Source organism: Eumetopias jubatus, unplaced genomic scaffold (assembly GCF_037043125.1).
Source record: "Eumetopias jubatus isolate StellerSeaLion01/CBP00866 unplaced genomic scaffold, mEumJub1_p1.0 scaffold_10, whole genome shotgun sequence".
Classification (NCBI taxonomy): Eukaryota; Metazoa; Chordata; class Mammalia; order Carnivora; family Otariidae; genus Eumetopias; species Eumetopias jubatus.
The window spans coordinates 102,629,335-102,649,023 of NW_028274816.1; the positions used below are offsets into that span (position 1 = coordinate 102,629,335).

Consider the following 19,689-nt stretch of genomic DNA (forward strand, 5'->3'; position numbering starts at 1 on the left):
TTCTTCCCAAGAACAGAATGCCACTCTCCAGCATTCTTTTAGGGCAGATGTTATAACTGCTTTTAAAATATGAAGCAGTGAAGCTCACAGAGGTTAAATAGCTTGACTACAGATGTGATTTGGCAAGTGGCTGAGCTAGGACTGAGACCTAAACTGCACTGGCTGAAAAGCAACTCTCATTGTATCACTTAACGTGCTTATCCTCTGTTCCTTTGAGTGATTGAGCTGCCTTTTAAAGAGAGACACTTATGAAAGAAATTGAGGAAGACACAAAAAGATGGGAAAACATTCCATGCTCATGTATTGGAAGAATAAACATTGTTAAAATGTCTATGCTGCCCAGAGCAATCTACACTTTCAATGCAATCCTTATCAAAATACCATTGACAGTTTTCACAGAGCTGGAACAAACAATCCTAAAATTTTTATGGAACCAGAAAAGACCCCGAATCACCAGAGGAATGTTGAAAAAGAAAACCAAGGCTGGGAACATCACAATGCCTGACTTCAAGCTATATTACAAAGCAGTGATCACCAAGACAGCATGGTACTGGCACAAAAACAGACATATAGACCAATGGAACAGAATAGAGAGCCCAGATATGGACCCTCAACTCTATGGTCAAATAATTTTTGACAAAGCAGGAAAAAACATGCAATGGAAAAAGACAGTCTCTTCAATAAATGGTGCTGAGAAAATTGGACAGCCACATGCAGAAGAATGAAACTGGACCATTCTCTTACACCATACACAAAGATAAACTCAAAATGGATGAAAGACCTAATGTGGGACAGGAATCCATCAAAATCCCAGAAGAGAACATAGGCAGTAACCTCTTTGACATTGGCCACAGGGACTTCTTTTTAAGACTCATCTCTACATATTTTCTTTTTCTTTTTTTATTGTGTTATGTTAATCACCATACATTATATCATTAGTTTTTGATGTAGTGTTCCATGATTCATTGTTTGCGTATAACACCCCATGCTCCACGCAGAATGTGCCCTCTTTAATACCCATCACCAGGATAACCCATCCTCCCACCCCCCTCCCCTCTAGAACCCTCAGTTTGTTTTTCAGAAGCCATAGTCTCTCATGGTTCATTTAAGACTCATCTCTAAAGGCAGATGTAAAAAAGAATGAAATCTTGCCATTTTCAACAACATGGATGGGCCTAGAGGGTATAATGCTAAGTGAAATAAGTCAGTCAGAGAAAGACAAATACAGTATGATTTCACTCATATGTGGGAGTTAAGAAACAAAACAAATGAACAAAGGAAAAAAAAAAGACAAACAAAAAAACCAGACCCTTACCTACAGAGACTAAACCAGTGGTTGCCAGAGGGGATATAAGTGGGGAGTTGGGTGACATGGATAGAGGGGATTAAGAGTGCACTTATCATGATGAGCATTCTATACATTACTCAATATATAGAATTGTTGAATCACTGTATTATACATCTGAAACTAATATTACACTGAATCAAAAAACAATAAGGGAGACCCTGCAATGTGAGCCTTGGATATCCCCATTTTTCATACTCATGGTCACTGACATAGTATAATTTGGAAAGGGTCACTGAAATTGTGTAATTTGTTTGATTTATTTAGTACAAACCTTACAAGACAGTGTATTGTTAGTTCCTGAATGAGCTAGTCTGCCCCCAGCTCACTGCTCTCTAACTCCTCCTAAATGCCTTGTCTGTGTTGAACATTTCATGGGTCAAATCAGTATCTGAGAAGGGATAAAGGATGACTTTTGAGGAGGGAATATGTCATTAGCAGAGAAGGACTATTCCCAGTACAATCAAAGCGACTGATTCTGTCATGAAATAATTCTATTCTTTTCCTAAAAGGACATGGGCTAAACACATGATTCAGTGTGATCTATTCTTGAGTGTTCTGTAGGACTTTTCATAGAAATATGTTCCTAGATGAAAATAAACGTTATCCTGATTTTGATTTGATTAGGATGACAGGGTTTAGAAGTCAAGGATTTTCTGTCATTGGGGCAAGAAGCTGCTGTTTGGTTCATACTATATTCATTCATTCAACACATACTTGTTGAGCATCACCATGCACCAAGCACTGTGGAGGATACACTGAGTATGACTGGCTCTATAGTTGAGTTCATTTAGTTCCTTCTTTCATGTTTTCATTGGTTGGGCATTTCCTGTGAGTCAGATGCTGTGTTGGGAATTACAGAGATGAACAAGACAAAAATTATAAGGCAAAACCCGTGCTTCCAAGGGTATTCCACATAATCTGGCAAAGAGCACACTATGAAGAGGGTTATGTTCAAGGTAAACTGAGGATTCAGTGTGAATGGAGAATAGGAACTGACTGAATGCCCTGAGAAGCTGGAAGAAGCTTCCACTTAAAGACAACTTTTCAGTTGAGAAACATGAATCCCCAGAGATACACTTGACCTTCAGAATGTTTCAGAATTAGGTATTTAATAATAGATTGTCAATGTGAAAAATAATGCAGAATTGTCAATATTTCCCTATTTTTTTAAAGGTTTATTTAATATTTATTTGAGAGAGAGAGAGAGCAAGCAGGGGGAGGGGGCAGAGGGAAAGGAAGAGGGAGAGAGAGACAAGCAGATTCCATGCAGAGTACAGAGCCTGACGCAGGGCTTGATCTCACAACTCCGAGATCATGACCTGAGTTGAAATCAAGAGTTGGACGCTCAACTGACTGAGCCACCTAGGCACCCCAATATTTACCTATTTATATTGCATAAAAACTGTGAAGTGGACCAAATAAATAGTCTGACAATGAGTTATTCGGAATTTCATATTTTCCCAACTTCCTAAATCATCCACTCTACAAGTTTCTACAATTGCATTTTTCTCCTTTCCATTAAACATACCTTTGCTCCAGAACCATCTCCAGCGAGGTCAGTGAGAGATTTGTTAGCTTCACATCCACAGGGTATGGTCCCCTGAGAAGCTCACAGGGATGGACTTCTAACATTAAGGGGAAATCCACAAGCCCCTGGGGGCAGAGGATGGAGGAGATGGCTCCTAGTCCAATGTCCCAGGTACCTCATCAGCCACAATAATCACTCAAAGATGAGGCTGTGGAGGGCAAAGGGGCTTCTGAACGCTGGGGCAGAACAACACCTGAACCCTACCAGTTCAGCACAAAAGTCATAGATTCCTGATAGGGAAAATGGAGCCCAAGGGTGTCCAAACTCTCACAAAATACCAACCATTTTTTTGTTTGTAGAAAGTCTTCTTAAAAAAAAAACAAAACTAGCTTACAAAAATTATACACACAGAACATACATCTTGTGAAAACTTGAAACAGAAGTGAAGCCTACACCATGCAAATAGTCCTCCTCCACAAATTAGTTTCCATATGTATACAGAGGAGAGGGGGCATATTTTGAGGTTCTAACAGATGATCCTCACTATATTTCCTTGTACCCTGGGCCCTTCTAATAGCTGTAGCCCAAGCAACGCTCAGTGATTTGAGAGAGGGAAGACATAGCAGAAGGCAGGGAAGAGGTTTTGAGTCTCATGAGTCCAAGCCCTGAGTTGACAAGAGAATGGACTTGGATGAGACGAGTAAAGGGAAACATCTCACCCTTCAGTTAGAGGAAGGCATCTGGGATTGAGGAATGAAGAGGAGGGGAAGGGAAGAGAATTTAGAGGCTGGTGGATCCCCTGCTTGTTCTACCCCTTCTCCCAGGCTGAGATATAGAGTCAAGGGCAGGAGGGTAATAGGTTGGGGGATGTAGGACCAGAGGGCATCTGTTCTCCCTTTCCCAGGTAGAACCTGGAGAGGCACCAAGACCCCATGGGAGAAATAGTTCATGGGGAGTCTGGACAGAAGGTGCCTGAGAAGATGTCATAGACAATTCTGAGGCCCAGGGTAGTACTGAAGCTGAAATATGACTCTGTGCATCAGAGAGTAGCATGAATGGAGCAAAGGGAACCCTGAGAGCTCAAGGGCCATGTGGGTGAGAATGACGATGCCATGGCCACACCGGGGTGTTCTGATAGCCTAGAACTGGGCAGGAGGACCCAAGTGGGTCTCTGTTACAGTGTGGATGGAGGAAAATGCCAAGGGCTGATCCCTGCTCACCTCCTGTTTCCCAACATTCTGGAAAAAAGGCCCCTGAAACTCAGGGCAACCTCTTGGGAAGGGGTCCTCAAGATGACTGAGATAAGGTTCTGCCACTTGGCGTCATGTGGGTTGAAGATTAGAAGTACAATTTAGTTCAAGCACAAGAAAGTAAAGTTATATATCTTTCACACCTGACTTTATGGTCTGAGATTCATTCTTGCCATAAATGTAAGCCCACATATATACCCCTTTGGGTAAATATAAAAAGTAGCATACTGGGTATCTTGTTGAGCATTTGGTCTTTTCTTCACTGAAACTTACATCACAGGTATCATTTCTATGTTAGTATATCTATATCTACCTCATTATTTGCAATGGCTGCAAGCTTTTCACTATATGCATGTACTAGAATTCACTTAACCAGGCTTCTTTTGGTGGGTGTTTCATTTCTCTCTAGTCTGCTATGATTCCCCAGATATTGCAATAAATGCTCTTGTTATTCTTGTACATATGTCTATGTAATGCATCTGGGATAATTCCTGGAAGCAGAATTATTGGGTTACAGTATGTGCAACTGTAATTTCCATAGATATTGCTACACTGCCTTGAAGAGGCTGCATGATGTACTGCCCCCCCCACAGTGTTTGACAATGCCTGTTTTTCTGTTCCTTGCCAACATTGTGACATTAACCTTTTTGATCTTTGCTCATTTAAATAGGTACAAAATGGTAATTTAATAAGCATTTTTGAATTTTAAATGATGTGAGCATCTAAACCCATGATTAAAAGCCACTTGAAAAAAACCAGCGAACACTTATTTAGTGTTTACTCTGCCATGTGCTGGACATTATTTTAAATGATTTACAGAGATCAAATTCTTTAATAGTTAAAACAAGTCTATGAGCTAGATTCTATTACTGCCTCTGTTTTACATATGTAGAAACCACAGCACAGAGAGGTCAAGCCACCAGGCCAAGTTTTCACAGTTAGTAAATGGTAGAACCAGAATCCGAACCCAGGCAGGCTCGCTCCAGAGTTCTTGGCCTTAACCACACTACTATGCTGCATTACAGGGCTTTGTAATGGGCTGGGGTAGGAGATAGATAAGGGCAAATGTGCTGCCCTAGAATGTGGATAAAGGAACCCTGTTATCAGGGGATGACGGAGAGAGGAAGTGCAGACAATTGTTTTTGTCAGCTAGTCTCTGATGCCCTGGAGACCTGGGACAAGAATGAAGCAGACTACTACTAATAAAGACCCTTAAAATCAGACTAAAGACTTCCAAGTAATCATATCATAAAATCCCACTTAAGGAAGAAGATAATGGCAACTTTCAGTCTTTTTCAAAGCCTCTCGAGGCAGACTTCTGAGATCACAAAGATCCCTGAGGGTGTCCGTCCTGGGACCCCCTTGCCCAGAGTGTCTGAGGGTGTACAAGCACAGCTGGGCCAGATGGACCACCTGTTGTGGTCTGCCAACCTCTTCCTGGTGCAGCACACACAGGGCACGCTGCTTGTGGACAGCACCTGCTTCCTTAGACACCCTCAGAATCTACCCCCTGGCTACAGATAAGGTAGCTGCAGACCAGATCCTAACCCCTGGGCTGCTCTGACATCATTGCTTTCTCTTTCACACAGAGTTGTCTCAGTAGGTCCCAACGCCATGACTTTGAATGATGCTGTTCTGGACCCAGTGCTCCACCTCCCCCTGAAGACAGAAAGCAACTCCAAAACTTTCACTCCCAACGAGAGATTGGATGGCCCCTGTGAAAAAGGAGGGCTGCAGGTCTGTCCCTTCCTTCACACTTCATCGCCAGGAATTCCCTTCATGCAACCTGGCTCATATGTTGTTCTCAGGGGCCGAGGACTCTTTAGAGGGAGAGAAAGGAGGCAGCCCGGGATGTCAAGGGTAGGCTCCTCCCCAGCTACACAGCGTCTCAAACACCTGCCTCATGCCTTCCACTTACTGCCGGTTCCTTTGAGACAAAAGAAGAATCAGTAGAACCCACTTCTCTAAGAGCAACAAGTGGCTTCAGTGTCATTATGCAAAACAGACCACGCCAAGCCCAAGCCAAGGCTTTAGAGAGGGGTGTCAGTGAGGGCATCAACACTCCATCTGTGAAGCCTAAAAAGTAACAAGTGGCGTGTGTCCCGAGATGGAAGGAACCATAATTTCAGTCAATGGGACAAATCCTGCCAGGGGATAGGGCCAAAAGGTGGAGCCTATTTAGCAAATCAAAGGAAACAAATGCAATGGTCCAATTCTCTGGATTAAAGTGATGCACTGGGATGAGGCAAGAGAGAAATAAAGGGGTGTTTGAAGATGGAACTTATGCAGATTGCACCCAGAGGCCTCTGAAGGATGGGAAGGCCAGGCCTGGTGATGTCTCCTAATTATGGTGTTTGTAAGGGGTTATTCATTGGTGATCTCAGGGTAACTGGCACTGATGACCCCAGAGTGGCTTTTCCTTTTGGGAAGAATTCCAGATTTCTTTATTTCTTTTTGAGAGCATTCTCAGAGCCCAGGTTTCACCAATACTCACATCCATTGCCTCCTATTTGGTTTTCTTGGGGATGCTTGTTCTTGAATTTGAGAGATTAGAGAAGAGACCTATTTGTATCCTTCTGGGGTGTTCTACGATTAGCTCTTCCTCCAGCTTTCAGTCCCTCTACTTTCCCTCCAGCACTCTGGAGGGGCAACCTCTGACCCCACAGCTCATGGTTGCTTTAGTCCCTTGGCTCTAACAAAAATCTCCGGGATGTGAGGTCTATTTTAGACTCTCAACTTTTGAATATAACTTTTTCTATGTGCATTTTTTGTCCTCTCTGCTCTGTGCCTAAACATCTTCCTTTGCTGGAACACAAGGACCCTCAGAGATATATATATATATATTTTTTTTTTTTTTCGCGTCAGCTTCTTGGCCAACAACTAAGCCTCCCTCCCGCAACAAAACAACAACCCAGACAACACACAGGTTGTTCTAACCAGGGGTCATGGCAGGGTGGAAAGAGAATGAGTGGGCTTTACAGACATGAAACTGAATCAAGTTCTTGACAGTTTATTTCTCTGTTAATTTGAAGATGGTTGTAGTTTCTTCATTCGCACACTGAGGCTATGAATAGCCATTCATAGTATGTTCAGGTAGTGAGGATTAAGTAGGAAAAAACACTGCAGGATAGCTATTACAACTTACATTCTCATAAATGTTAGTTCTTGAACTTTTCTTTAAATATCCCTTGAGCTCTGGTCCCAGTTCCCTTTTCTGGATCAAATATTTTTTTGTTTGTTTGTTTGTTTGTCAGTAGCTTCTCTCTAGATACATCCTTGTTTAGGACCATGGATCCTCTCTTTCACCAACTCCCATTGATCAATGGTTCTCATTCAAGTTTGTTGAAGAAAACCTGAGATTTCTGGGGTGCTGTTTTCTCCTGAAGAATAGGGACCATGGCATGTTCAAAAACCAGCAAACTGCTCAAGTTCTAGGGAATGTTCAGGAAACAGGCTGAACAAGTGAATGACTGAAAACTGATTCTGACTAGTCAACCAAAACTTAGCTAGCAATAATGTTTCTGGATGCACTGATGCTCTAAAGCTTCTGAAGGGGAGTGTGCAGTGTAAAGGATAGAAGAAAGAAGAAATGGGACCTCACAATAATCAAGCGTCTGTAGACTTACCAGTTTATAAACTGGTGTTTCTCTTCAAAGCAAAGTCTGCGTGAGTCTAAGCACAGGTGACATATTCACTGTCTCTCCTGATACACAGAAAATTGACTGAAAGATTCAATCCCTGAGTGTGTCCATATCCACAGAGATGCTGGCCCAGTCCAGAGAGAACATCTGGAAGTTGAATTAACTGCTGGTGACTGTTGGGTAGAAATAGAAATCTCTGACCTTTCCTCAACAGATAACCTGATATCAAAAATCAAAGGGCACCTCAAATTCATCAACATTCCTTTAATGAGGTGGGGAACTCTTAATGGTAAACTCAACAGCTGAGTAACAGGATGACAGTACAACAATAGGGAGAGAATCAAGGCACTGAGGTCAAGGCATGGAGCCAACACCCACCTGGGATGGGGTATAAAAGCTCCAGGCGGGAGGGAGGTTGGCAGACTCAGTGGCTTGGCCTTCCCAGCTGATCTGAACCTTCTGTGCAACCTCAGCCTAACACCATGACTTCCTGCTGCATTAGCTCATCCCAGTGTCCAGGCAGCACCAGGATGCCTGTAGCAACAAATATCTGTGGCTCCTCCATTGACATTGTGGACCAGCCTGGGGCAGAGGCCAGGGCTGCCTCCCTGTGCCTGTCGGCCACTTTGGCACATGCCAACCGAGTGCGTGTGGGGGCAACCCCTCTGGGCAAACCCAGCCTCTGTATGCCCTACAGCTGCTGCACTGCTTGCCCCTTGCCAGGGACCTGCAACATTCCTGGCAACATTGGAGTCTGTGAGAACTATGGGGAAGGTGCCCCGAATGGCCACGAGAAGGTGACCATGAAGTTCTTGAATGATCGCCTGGCCAACTACCTGGAGAAGGTGCGCCAACTGGAGAAGGAGAACGCGGAGCTAGAGACCAGGATCCAAGAGTCGAGCAAATGCCATGAGTCCACCATGTGTCCAGACTACCAGTCCTACTTCCAGACCATCCAGGAGCTCCAGCAGAAGGTAAGGTTTGGAGTAGCTTGGGATGTGCTGGGTCTGAGGAAGGTGGAAGAGCATGGCAGGCTAAAAGCTCCTGAAGGTTCAAGGAGCTTTGAGTATGAGTGTAGATGCTACCTGTAGAGCTGGAGCCCAGAGTATGATGTTTTGTGTGTGAACTGTCTTCCTGCTTTTCCTCAGATCCTGTGCAGCAAGGCTGAGAATACCAGGCTGATTATCCAAGTTGACAATGCCAAGCTGGCTGCTGATGACTTTAGAATCAAGTAAGTAGGACTAGAAGAGGGCTCAGAGTGACTCCTCTTTTTTGTTCTATTTCTAGGTGCCAATTATGGTACTGGCCCAAAGTAGGGGTTTGAAAATAGTTGCTGACTAGAAGCATGAATGGATCAATACCTAAGTGTGCACTTTCTTCTTTTCCAAACCATAACTTAACCTATTACTAGAAGTGGTCCTTACATAGGAGAAAGAGAACAAAAGCATTGAAACAAAAAGAGGAAGAATCATCTAGATTGGTCAGGTCTCATGTCATTTTCTCCCCACATCTGAAAGATAAGAGAGCTTTGTGTTATAGCCAGAAACAAAATCAAGTCATTGCAAGAATAAACTTTCAGTGCATTTGTTGTTGACAGACGCGCTGACTCTTGGCTGAATTTATCAATGGGAAGAATTGTCACTGTAGCTCCTTGGTATCAAGAGTTGCAAATGAATGAATGAGAAAGGCATAAAAATCATGTGAAATAGTTAATCCATGGGGCAAACTAGAAAACTGTAGGTCCAGAAGGCTTACTTTTGAGTCATTATTTTTCCTGGCTAAATGATCTTTTATAGCAGAATGAACACAGCATTGAAGTTTGAACACTTAGGTTGAATCCATGTATTTACTATTAACCAAGGTATACAATCCTGGATAATCCATTTATTCTTTCTGAGCCTCAGGTTCCCATTTCGTCCCATCCAGTGGGCATAATGATACTTGTCCCGACTATGAGCTCTGTAGCTCATGTTGGATCTCACAGGATCCATCAGAGTGTAAGTTAATTAATTGAGGAAAAGAGGATCCAAGTTGGTGGGAACCAGGGGCAGCTGAGAGGGGATATCCTTATCATTCTGCTGACCTTAACGTTTCCTGTGCTGGAAGGCACGAGAGTGAGCTCTCCCTGCGCCAAGTGGTGGAGGCGGACATGTGTGGGATGCACAAGCTCCTGGATGACCTGAGCCTGGCCAAGGCTGACCTGGAGGCCCAGCAGGAGTCCCTGAAGGAGGAGCTGCTCTGCCTCAAGAGCAACCATGAACAGGTGTGGGCCTGGGGCTGCAGACCCTTGAGGGAGGGCACTGGGCAGAAAAGGGAGCACTGCTCACCTTGTGGCTCTAGGATTCGAACCTGGGCTCAGGTGGCATCGGGATGAAGGGTTGATCGGGGTCTTGGAGTCAGGCTGACTGTGTGGGAGGTGGCAGGGGGGAGTTTCTTGTCTGTAAAGTTTTGCCTTGTCAGTTTAGGAAGGTGTCCAAGTGGGCTCTTCCCAGTGGACCGTGGGCAAGACCTTTTACATCAGTGCACCAGTGGGGTCTCCCCTCATGCTGTTTGTCTGGGGAGGAGTTCAGGTGCCATCTGCTCTGTCAAAAGCTCTTTCCTCACTCAGGGTGTGGGTCCTTCTATTCCTGCAGGAAGTGAGCATTCTGAGGAGCCAGCTGGGGGACAAGCTCCAGATTAAGCTGGATGTTGAGCCCACCGTGGACATGAGCAGGGTGCTGCAGGAGATGCGGTGCCACTATGAAGCCATGGTGCAGACCAACCACAATGATCTGGAAGAGTGGTTCCAAGATCAGGTGAGGGTGCTGCCTCGGAGCAGGGAGGGACCCTGGCTTCTACCTGGGCAGGGGGGTGATCATGTCTCTGTGCCCTTGTGCTTCAGTCTGAAAGCATCAGCAAGCAGGACATGTCCTGCTCCGAGGAGCTGCGGTGCTGCCAGTCGGAGATCCTGGAGCTGAGACGCACGGTGAACGCCCTGGAGGTGGAGCTTCAGGCCCAGCACAGCCTGGTACGGTCCTCCACCCTCACCATGCTGCTAGTGCCACTGGCCATGGCCTACTAGCAGCATCTCTCAGAAGTCCCACTCATCAGTTCCACTGACAGTCAGAACTCAGGGTCTGGGTCCCTCCCTCCTTGGGGGAGGTGCCTTGCTGTCAAGGTTAGTTGGATGCTGAAAAATGGTTCCTCTTACAAGTCAACTCCACTTCCTTTAGAATAACGTGCGGGGGTTCAGGCACTCATTCATTCCACGAGATTTCGTGGGTGTCTACTGGGTGTCTACTTTGTCAGGTATTGGGAATCCAGGGATGAACAGGACACTGTTCCTCAAGTTAGATTTTTTTTTTGTGAAAAGTCATGATGATATTGGCGGTGATTCCTCTAGAGTTCTGGGAATGTCCTGTGACCTCTTGGAATGTGCTCCATGGTGAGGTTGGCCATGATTTTCACTGCTGAATTTTGGGACACCTGGGTCTCTTACCCCATTATTTCCCATTACAGAAAGACTGTCTGCAGAGCTCCCTGTGTGAAGCTGATGCCCGCTTCGGCACTGAGCTGGCCCAGATGCAGGTCCTGATCAGCAACGTGGAGGAGCAGCTGTCCGAGATCCGGGCTGACCTGGAGCGGCAGAACCAGGAGTACCAGGTGCTGCTGGATGTCAAGGCCCGGCTGGAGTGTGAGATTGCCACATACCAGAAACTTCTAGAGAGCGAGGATTGCAAGTATGTGTGATTGGGTCAATTTCTGGCCAAGCTACATACCTGACTATCAGGCGATTCCTCACAGATAACTGACATGGTTGTGGAAGGAGATTTTATCATAAAGAACAAGCCTTCCTGTGCACGCTGGCTTAGTGATGCACTCAGCTCTCCGGTGTGTGCAGATTGTACTGTGGATTGACTGTTACATAAACAATAGCTGGTTCCTAAGCTGGGTCTCCCCAGAGGATTCCTGGATGTGGAAAGACATAGATGAGAATGGAAGAAGGGCCCTGTGACTTGGTGGCAGACCCCTCCTTTACCCTTTTGGTCTTGCCCTTTCTGTGCATCACTGAGACATCTTTGTACTCCTGTGTCTAACTCTTCCTCTCTCTCTCTCCCTGCAGACTCCCCATCAATCCCTGCTCTATGGCTGCCTCCTGTGTCCTTTGTCCAGGCTGTGCTCCTGCCACCTGCAGCCCTCTCTAAGCCAGTGGCGCCAGCACTGAGAGCTGATTCTGAAGGTCTGAGTGCCAGTGCAGAAGGTCAAGGCTGGCTGCCCTGGGGCTATGATTGCCCTCACCTGCTTAGTCTTCCCTCCAGGAAGACCAAACTCAACTGGAGGCATTTTCACTGAATCAAAGTACAACAGAAACTTCTAAGCTGTGGCTCCCTGTGTGTCCCTTTGCTGCATTTCTCCCCCAATGCTGTAATTGTCTTTCACTTAAGCTACTGTTTGTTCCCAGTACCTCTTCTGGGATTTTGGTTCTACTCCAATGCTTCAGACTCTCCTAAGATGTAATTGGATTCTTGTACAAAATGGTCAATAAATCTCCTTCCTGCATCAAGTGCTACACTTCTGGTGTTTGGCAATGTATGTGGTGTGATAGAGTCTGGCCCTCAAGACCTTGGGTGGTCATTGGCTCCGACATGTCTCCTTGCTGCCAGGATCTCTCTAGGGCACTGGGGTCTTAGCCTTTGGATGAAGGCCCTTTGCTGACACTGGATGTGTACTTACCTTGCCCATTGATCCCTACAGACTGGGGAAAGGAAGCCATTTTGGTTGCCAGGTTTGAATTCCTTCAGAACAGCTCAGAACTAACATGTCCCTACCATGCTTTTGGCATCTTCAGCCCCTTGGTATTTGGTCCAAGAGCAAAATCACACAACTTAGAGTTCCAGTCTAGCCAAAGGGAGGTCATGCTGAGAACTGCCCTGGACAGGTCGCCAAGTTTTTTCTCTCATTCAAATTGTCCCTTTTATGGAGGCACAGCATTACCACCTGCTTTCTTAGATTGGGCACTGGGGACAGTTGTCTGGGTCCTGGGCATATTTTCCTCCAGAGAGATGTATGCTTGTCTCCTCTACTGTTGCCTTTGAAGCACCAATGGTGAGGAATGCAGTTGGCATGAGTGCTCCAAATGCCTGTCTGCCTCTTGGACATGGCTCTGACCCAGGCCCAGGTGGGTCACAGCCAGACATGGTAGAAGAGTATCTGAGAGATTATGTGCCTCCTTTGCTATGCTAGTCAGTTTAGCATCTGGCATGGGCTGAGCATGTCCAAGAATGAAACTCTCAGATTTCGGTTCCCTTGTTTACCCTGGTCCAAAGACCAGTGCAGATTCGGTTCTCCTGCATGGTAGCATAGTATGATGGAAAGAGCACCTGCTCTGGAGTTGGGCAGATCCAAGCTCAAATCCTATCCTCTGTGACACTAGTTAAATGAAGTTGGCCAGGCCACTACACTCTCTTGAGACCTATTCTTCAGTTGTAAAATTAGAAAAATATTATTTCCCCTTCACTCTTTTTGAGGGATAATCCCTACAATGCTCCTGGCATAGAGAAGGTGTTCGACGGATATTGGCCTGTGGGGTTGCCTGGGAACCAGCAGGGATAATCTTTTCCTCTTAGAAGGAAAGAGGAACTACAGAGGTTGTAGCAAAACCCATTAGCAGTATCAGGGGCCATGTATTTCCAAGTCGGTGGCCTGGAAGTTTGACCACCCTCCTTGTCCACTTCTAAGCAATAAGGAAAACCAACCACTCTTGTTATTGGAGCTTAGTGTTTCTCTCCAAATGGCCTAACCAAAAAAAAAAAAAAAAAAAAAAAAAGTATTATTTGGGCTGTCAGAGGACAAGTGGGCTCTTGTGGGCTTCCTTCTAACAAGTAACTCACAAAAATTATATGCTTTAAGGAGTGGCCATTACCTTTTCATGTAACAGGGCCATGAAAATCTGGCCTGTTCCTAGCTTGCCTGGCCAGGTCACAATCTGAATGCACTCTAATTTGGGACCCCCATGGCTATTGGCTGTAGTAGGAAAGGCTGTTCGGACACAGGGGGTACTGCCGGCTAGGGAGGCTGGCAGGTGGCTATCCAGCCCGGCCCAGGGCACCTGGACACTGGTTTTACAATCATCCAGAATTATGCCCAACAGCTCAGGGTGCCCTCTGGTGCCAAAATCCAAGCACTTCTCCACTCACAGACTGATTCTCACATCTGTACGTTCCACGCGGGGCCCTCTGGCCTCCCTGCATCCCACTATCCTCATGGATTGGACTGATAGGGACCCAAGGTGCATATCTGGTTTTGCTTTAGTCACAGTAATTTTAACCATATTGATTATTTTTCTTCCCCTGAGACTTTTGCTCCCTTGGTTTAGGACCAGATCCAGTTTTGAGCCACATTGTAAGTACTAAGCCCATTAGTCTTCAGATTACCACCCTGCACTACCAATGTGCTGATCTGTAATACTTTTTTCCAGGCTTCACACAATGACACCAGGCAGGCCTCTGCAGGCCCCACCACTCATAACCTGCTTTTTTTTTTACTCCAAATGCCATTTCTCCCAAATACCAGTAAAGTGGAAGAAGAGAGGGTGGCTGGCGGCAGGCCCCCAGTCACTGAGCCAGCTTTGGGGAAGGGCCCATACTTCTGCTCCCACCACTGTTTACACCCAGAAGCCAAGAATATTGAGATGGAATTCTGGACTTTTCTGAACGGGAACATTTTTTATTTAGATATTAATTTTTGTGTGTTGTGGTCCATGATGTGTGATACCTAAGGCTTTGCCTTGCCACCCCCTCATCATCCTCCCTTCATCTTCCCGACTAGAACAAAATCAAATCCGCCCCTTCTGAGCTCATCTTATTGAATCATTTCTTTCTTTTCACCTAATTTAGTGTTTCTCAACATTTTTCTCATTCGTGCCTTCTCTTTAACAAATATTCAAAAAAACCCCTCACTTCTCACTTAATGTTAATTTAGCTTTAAAAAATATGAATACCAAGCCCAGTCATGGTTAAAAGACAGCTCATTTAGAATACAGGCTGTTTGTTTTTAAATGACATTCCCTCTAACCAAAATATCTTCCTCACCACTTCCCCTCCAGCAGGGGGAGGGGACCCTCCCTTTGAGAATCACTGCCTGGTTTAGGTATGAGCCTCTGGGCTAACTCAACCGCTCTACCAGCCTGCCTGGTGTAAGAAACCAGGAGAGTCTCTCAGTGAGTCCAAGCAACTCAGGCTGCTCTTGCCTGGCTCCAGGTCTTTCCCTCCGACCTCCTGGTGGGCATGGGCAGTCCCAATGGGCTACATTTCACATTCTCCAAAACTTGAATTCAGCATCTGTCCCCTTGAGCCAGCTCTTTGACTTCCCTGCGGCTTCCCTTCCCACCACATTATTGTCCCAGGAACCCAGGGACCTCAGGGACACTTGGCGTCCCTCCCTCCTTTGACCCCCATATACTGCAAATGACTCAGCCTTGTAGTGTTTTGGTAGAGTCCTCTGGGAACACCTCTGCCGCCCATCCCTTCCTGTCGGCACTGCTGATTTCATCACATGCTGCTAGGGGTCTTGTAGGCGTCTCCTCCTCTTCCATCTGCCCCGTCTCCTCTGTACCAAGTTTATCCTGCACATACTACCAGCCCTTCACTGTCTCGTTTGATAGTTCCCGAGTGTGTTTTATGTACCAGGCACTGCAGTATGTGCTGGAGAGCGTGCAGAATGGAGATTCACCATCCCCATCTCAGGGTGCATTCTGGGCACTGCTTTTCCTAAACTGCCCTTTGGTCATCTCTCTGGTCTGCTCAAAACCTCCAGAGGATTCTGTTCTGTCCCCTGCTCTACTTCTAGCTCTTTGGGTGAGTGTGCAGCTCAGAGGGGACTGTGGCACTGGTTTGTGGAATGAAGCACGTGGATGGAATGGGTATCTGTGATGGCTGGCTAGGAGCCTCGGCTTGGGCTTGAGGGTCTGGTCGACCAGAGCTAATGTTTCTCGGAATTTCTTTTCTAGTTCTGTGAGCTCAGACAAGTTCCTAACCGCTCTGAGCTTTTTGCTTATTCTATAATGGGATAATGGCAACCACTTTGCAGTGTGGTTGAAAGGATTAAAGCCTGAGGTACAATACCCAGGAGTGCAGAGTAAGTAGTAAAATATGATAGTGTGTATCAACTCTGAATATGTAGGGTGTGTGTGTGTGTGTGTGTGTGTGTGTGTGTGTGTGTGAGAGAGAGAGAGAGAGAGAGAGAGAGTCATGAAATCCTGTGTGAGTGCCAAGCCAGATTCCCAGGGCCTAGTAGATGTTAATAAGTATCACTTCACTTGACCTTCATCTGTCCGCTACAGATATTGTTTCATGTGGACAGGCTTCATACCCACAGGTTTAACAAACACTGTATGGGTTTCCCCTCTGGTCCCTCCCTTCTCCTTCTGTCTTAGATGTTCTTATAAAACAAACCTCTGTGAAGAAGAATGACTAGGAAGAAAACAAACAGAACTTGCTTGTTATATTAAAGACAACACGTGCTAACACACATTTCAAATGTGCCCAAACATTGGCCCCTCCTGAATGCATCAAATACCAGTTTGCTACATTGTGCTTCATTTACATAGGACGACAGCCACCAGGAAGCTCTTCTCTTTCTGTGGAGCAGAGGTCCTGTTCTCAAAGTGTGCTCTCCAGACCCCAGAGTCGGTATCACCTGGGAACTTGTTAGAAATGCAGACTCTTGGGGCTGACCCCAAATCTACTGAATCAGATACCCTGGCATGGGGGCCTGGCAATCTGCCTTTTGGCAAGCCCTCCAGATGATTCTGATGCAGCCTAAAGTTTGAGAATCACCTGTGTAGAAGTTACAAAAATATAAGGAGACCACATTTTTTTTTTTTTTTTTTTGCGTAAGTTAGTATAAATTTCAGTTCTCTAGGCTTTAAAAATGCTATTTGACTCTTGAGGTCTACATTTTTGTGTCATTCAAAGTTGTTCCTGTTGGGGCAGGCCTCTGTTGGCTGCACGCTTGCATTCCTAAGGTTGTACCCCTGCTTCTCCAGAGCCCACCATCACGGTTCTGCTTCTGAGTGTGTGCCTGTGGTTACCTGTTTTTCTAGAAAATCCTTTCTGTCTTTCCTCTGCCTGTCCAAATCTTATCTATATTTCAAGCTCCAGATAAAGTCTCTTGATATCCGCCCCCCCCACCCCTGCAGCTCTTTCTGTGACTTCTCTTTCCTTTGAGTGACATGACCTATTTTTCTTTCTGCTCTGAGCTTTTTCAGAGGTGGGGATTTCTCTGATTCATCACTGCAATCCTCATGGTGCCTTGAGATGGCTTTGAATGTTAGAGGAGCTTATATGAATACTGAATCACTTGGAGTAGCTCACTGGGACAAGTTCACTGATGGCAGTAAACCCTGCCTTGGTGAATATTGCCCATATCTGTAGTTAGAGTTGTTAAGGGGAAGTGTTCCCATGGGTCTCACTGATTATGTATGGGACCAACTGATGGCTGGGTGGATACCATGTCTTAAGAGTTGGTGGCACCAGCATACTGCACACAGGAGTCCTGGGCACGAAGGTTTTCTGGGCCATCTGCTGGCAGCCTCTTAATCCCTGCTCATCAGAAATTCCATTCTAGGGCCTTCACTTAAGAGTAGTAGAGACTCCATGGAATGTATCCATAGGAATGTACTCAGGATGGCGAGGGGGATTAGAAAGAGCTGGAAGGAAAACTCTCTGACTTACTTGCTAACCTACTGCCAGCATCCAGCATCAGAGCCTGCCTGGAACAGAATGGGTACTCGCTCAATGTTTATTGAAGAATGCAGGAACAAATGAAAGCAATAGACATAAACAGCATGGAGGTAGATATGTCTCTCTGCAGAAAGGACTTTCTCACAGTCCCTTGTATTGTAAGCCCCTGAAGATAGAGCTAGATGTTATTTATCTCTTGACACCAGCATCTTGCACAAAGCCTGGGAAGCTGAGCCACAGAGGCCCAGCTGGCCAGTGATGGGATGGGCCTTCCGGAGAGCAGTGGACTGGACAATGAGTTGGAAGGTTATCAGAAGGGATTTAATGCCAAAGGGCCTTAGACTAGAAGTCTTTGAGATCCCTTTTAGCTCAGATTCCTTGTTTTAGAGCCACCTAAAACACGTACCTCCTGCCTCAAGGGTCCTCCTGGTAAATTCATTCATCTTAGGAATGGGGTCAAAGCAGCGTCTTCGTTAGCATAGCCTAGAAGCTGGCTGGCTGCCCTTTTCCAGGGCTTACTGAACAACTGGCTTATTTGTTTAGGAATGGAGGAGGCCATAAAGCTTCTGAAGCTCTGAGTGTGTCTGAAGATTAATGAAATTTAAATTTTATTTTACAGTCTGCTAAGTAATGGACAATCAAGGTGGGTGCATTTCAAAGAAATGCACGAAGTTTCAAAAGATGAAAGATCAAAGTTCTTGAGTGTGTATCTCCTTAAACAAGGTGTAGAGGGAGTCAGTGGGTGAGAGGACCAGTGTCTTACAAGGAAAGCTCCCAGAAAGGAGGAGGAGGTGCCTGAGAACAGACACCATAAAGTACTAATCACTGCCTGCCTTAATTAGCCTATAGACTCTAATACAAAAAACCGATAATTTTATTTCTTGGGAGTCATAGATTACCCTGTTTCATTCATGAAGTTTTTTTTTTTTTTTTCCTGCTTCCCAAACTACTTATTTATTTCATGCTTGCACAGGGAAGTCTTAATTGCCCAAATCAGTTTGATAGGTGGTATTTCCATCTTAATTCAGTTGAAAATACTTTAATTTCTCATCTGATATCTCCTTTGACCCATGAGTAATTAAAAAGTGTCTATTCAGTTTTCAGACACCAAAATCAATTTAGAAGTTAGGTTTCTGTTTTGTTGTTCTGGTCTGATGTTGTCCTCTAATGTTTATAGAGGAGATTTTCATCTCTTCTCTGTTACCTTCCTTCATAAGGAAGCTGTGTATTTATTTTTCCTCATATTTGGGGAGAGTCAGCTTCCAGGGGCAGATTCCTACCTTTGATTTGCCTTTACCAGAAGACTATATATGGGATGGTCCTGGCATTCAAGGCTTCCCACAACCTGGACTGAATGCAACTTTCCAGGGCTCCAGCACAGCTATACTATTTTCCATTTCCCAGACACATTTGATTCTGTTCACTTTGGTCTCTATGAGAGATGGTCTCTCCCCCAGCCCCTCCTGGAAACCATCATTCAAAACACATTTGAAATGCTCCTTGTTCCATGAAGTCTTTTTCTGGTCACACAGTGTGCTCTCTTCTTAAAAATCTATGCAGCTTTTTTTTTTTTTAACCCCCTCTCTTATTGCCTTTATAATAAAGGTCATTTACTTTCTTATTCCTCTTACTAAAATCTAAACCCCTCCCTCCAGGCAGGCTAAGCTGCGTCCCAGAGTGGAGACCGCTATACATATCTGCTGAAACAAACTAATTGTGATTTGTTTTGCTTTCCTCAGTGTGCCTGATTTGATGATTATTTTAGACTTTGCCATGATGGAAACATTTGGAGGCAGGAAAAGGATACTGGAGAGGGAGAGATTTTGAGGTGATTTTAGGAGTCTCTGGTTGTTGATTATCTCGCAGATAAATTGACAGAGGGGAAAGAGACATAAGCCACAGGATGTGGGCCACTTGAAGAAAACCTCATTTTCTCTGTGTTGTAGGACCCTGCAGTGCGGGGAAGTATCCTGTGTGGGTGAAGGCCTCTTTCATGAGCTCATTAACTCTTTATAAGAGACAAAAATCACTGACTAATAGAGTGATTGTATGAGAATCAACATAAATATTAATGAGGAAAATGCCTGTTTTCTTGCACCAACACCCACTACAAATCTATATAAGGTCTGGAGGAGAAGGAAGGCTTCTACTTCAAGCAAATCCAACTGTGGGCAAAGGACACGTCTGGCCTTCGAACACC

At 45.2% G+C, this 19,689-nt stretch overlaps 1 protein-coding gene across 1 annotated transcript; it reads left to right on the forward strand.

Moving 5' to 3' along the window:
• The first annotated feature begins 8,249 nt into the window (after positions 1-8,249).
• Positions 8,250-11,951, forward strand: LOC148163454 (keratin, type I cuticular Ha7-like). The gene is made up of 7 exons (XM_088027101.1): positions 8,250-8,741; positions 8,916-8,998; positions 9,874-10,030; positions 10,401-10,562; positions 10,649-10,774; positions 11,266-11,486; positions 11,870-11,951. The coding sequence occupies exons 1-7, from the start codon at positions 8,250-8,252 to the stop codon at positions 11,949-11,951; spliced, it is 1,323 nt and encodes a 440-aa protein (XP_087883227.1).
• The last annotated feature ends 7,738 nt before the right edge of the window (positions 11,952-19,689 follow it).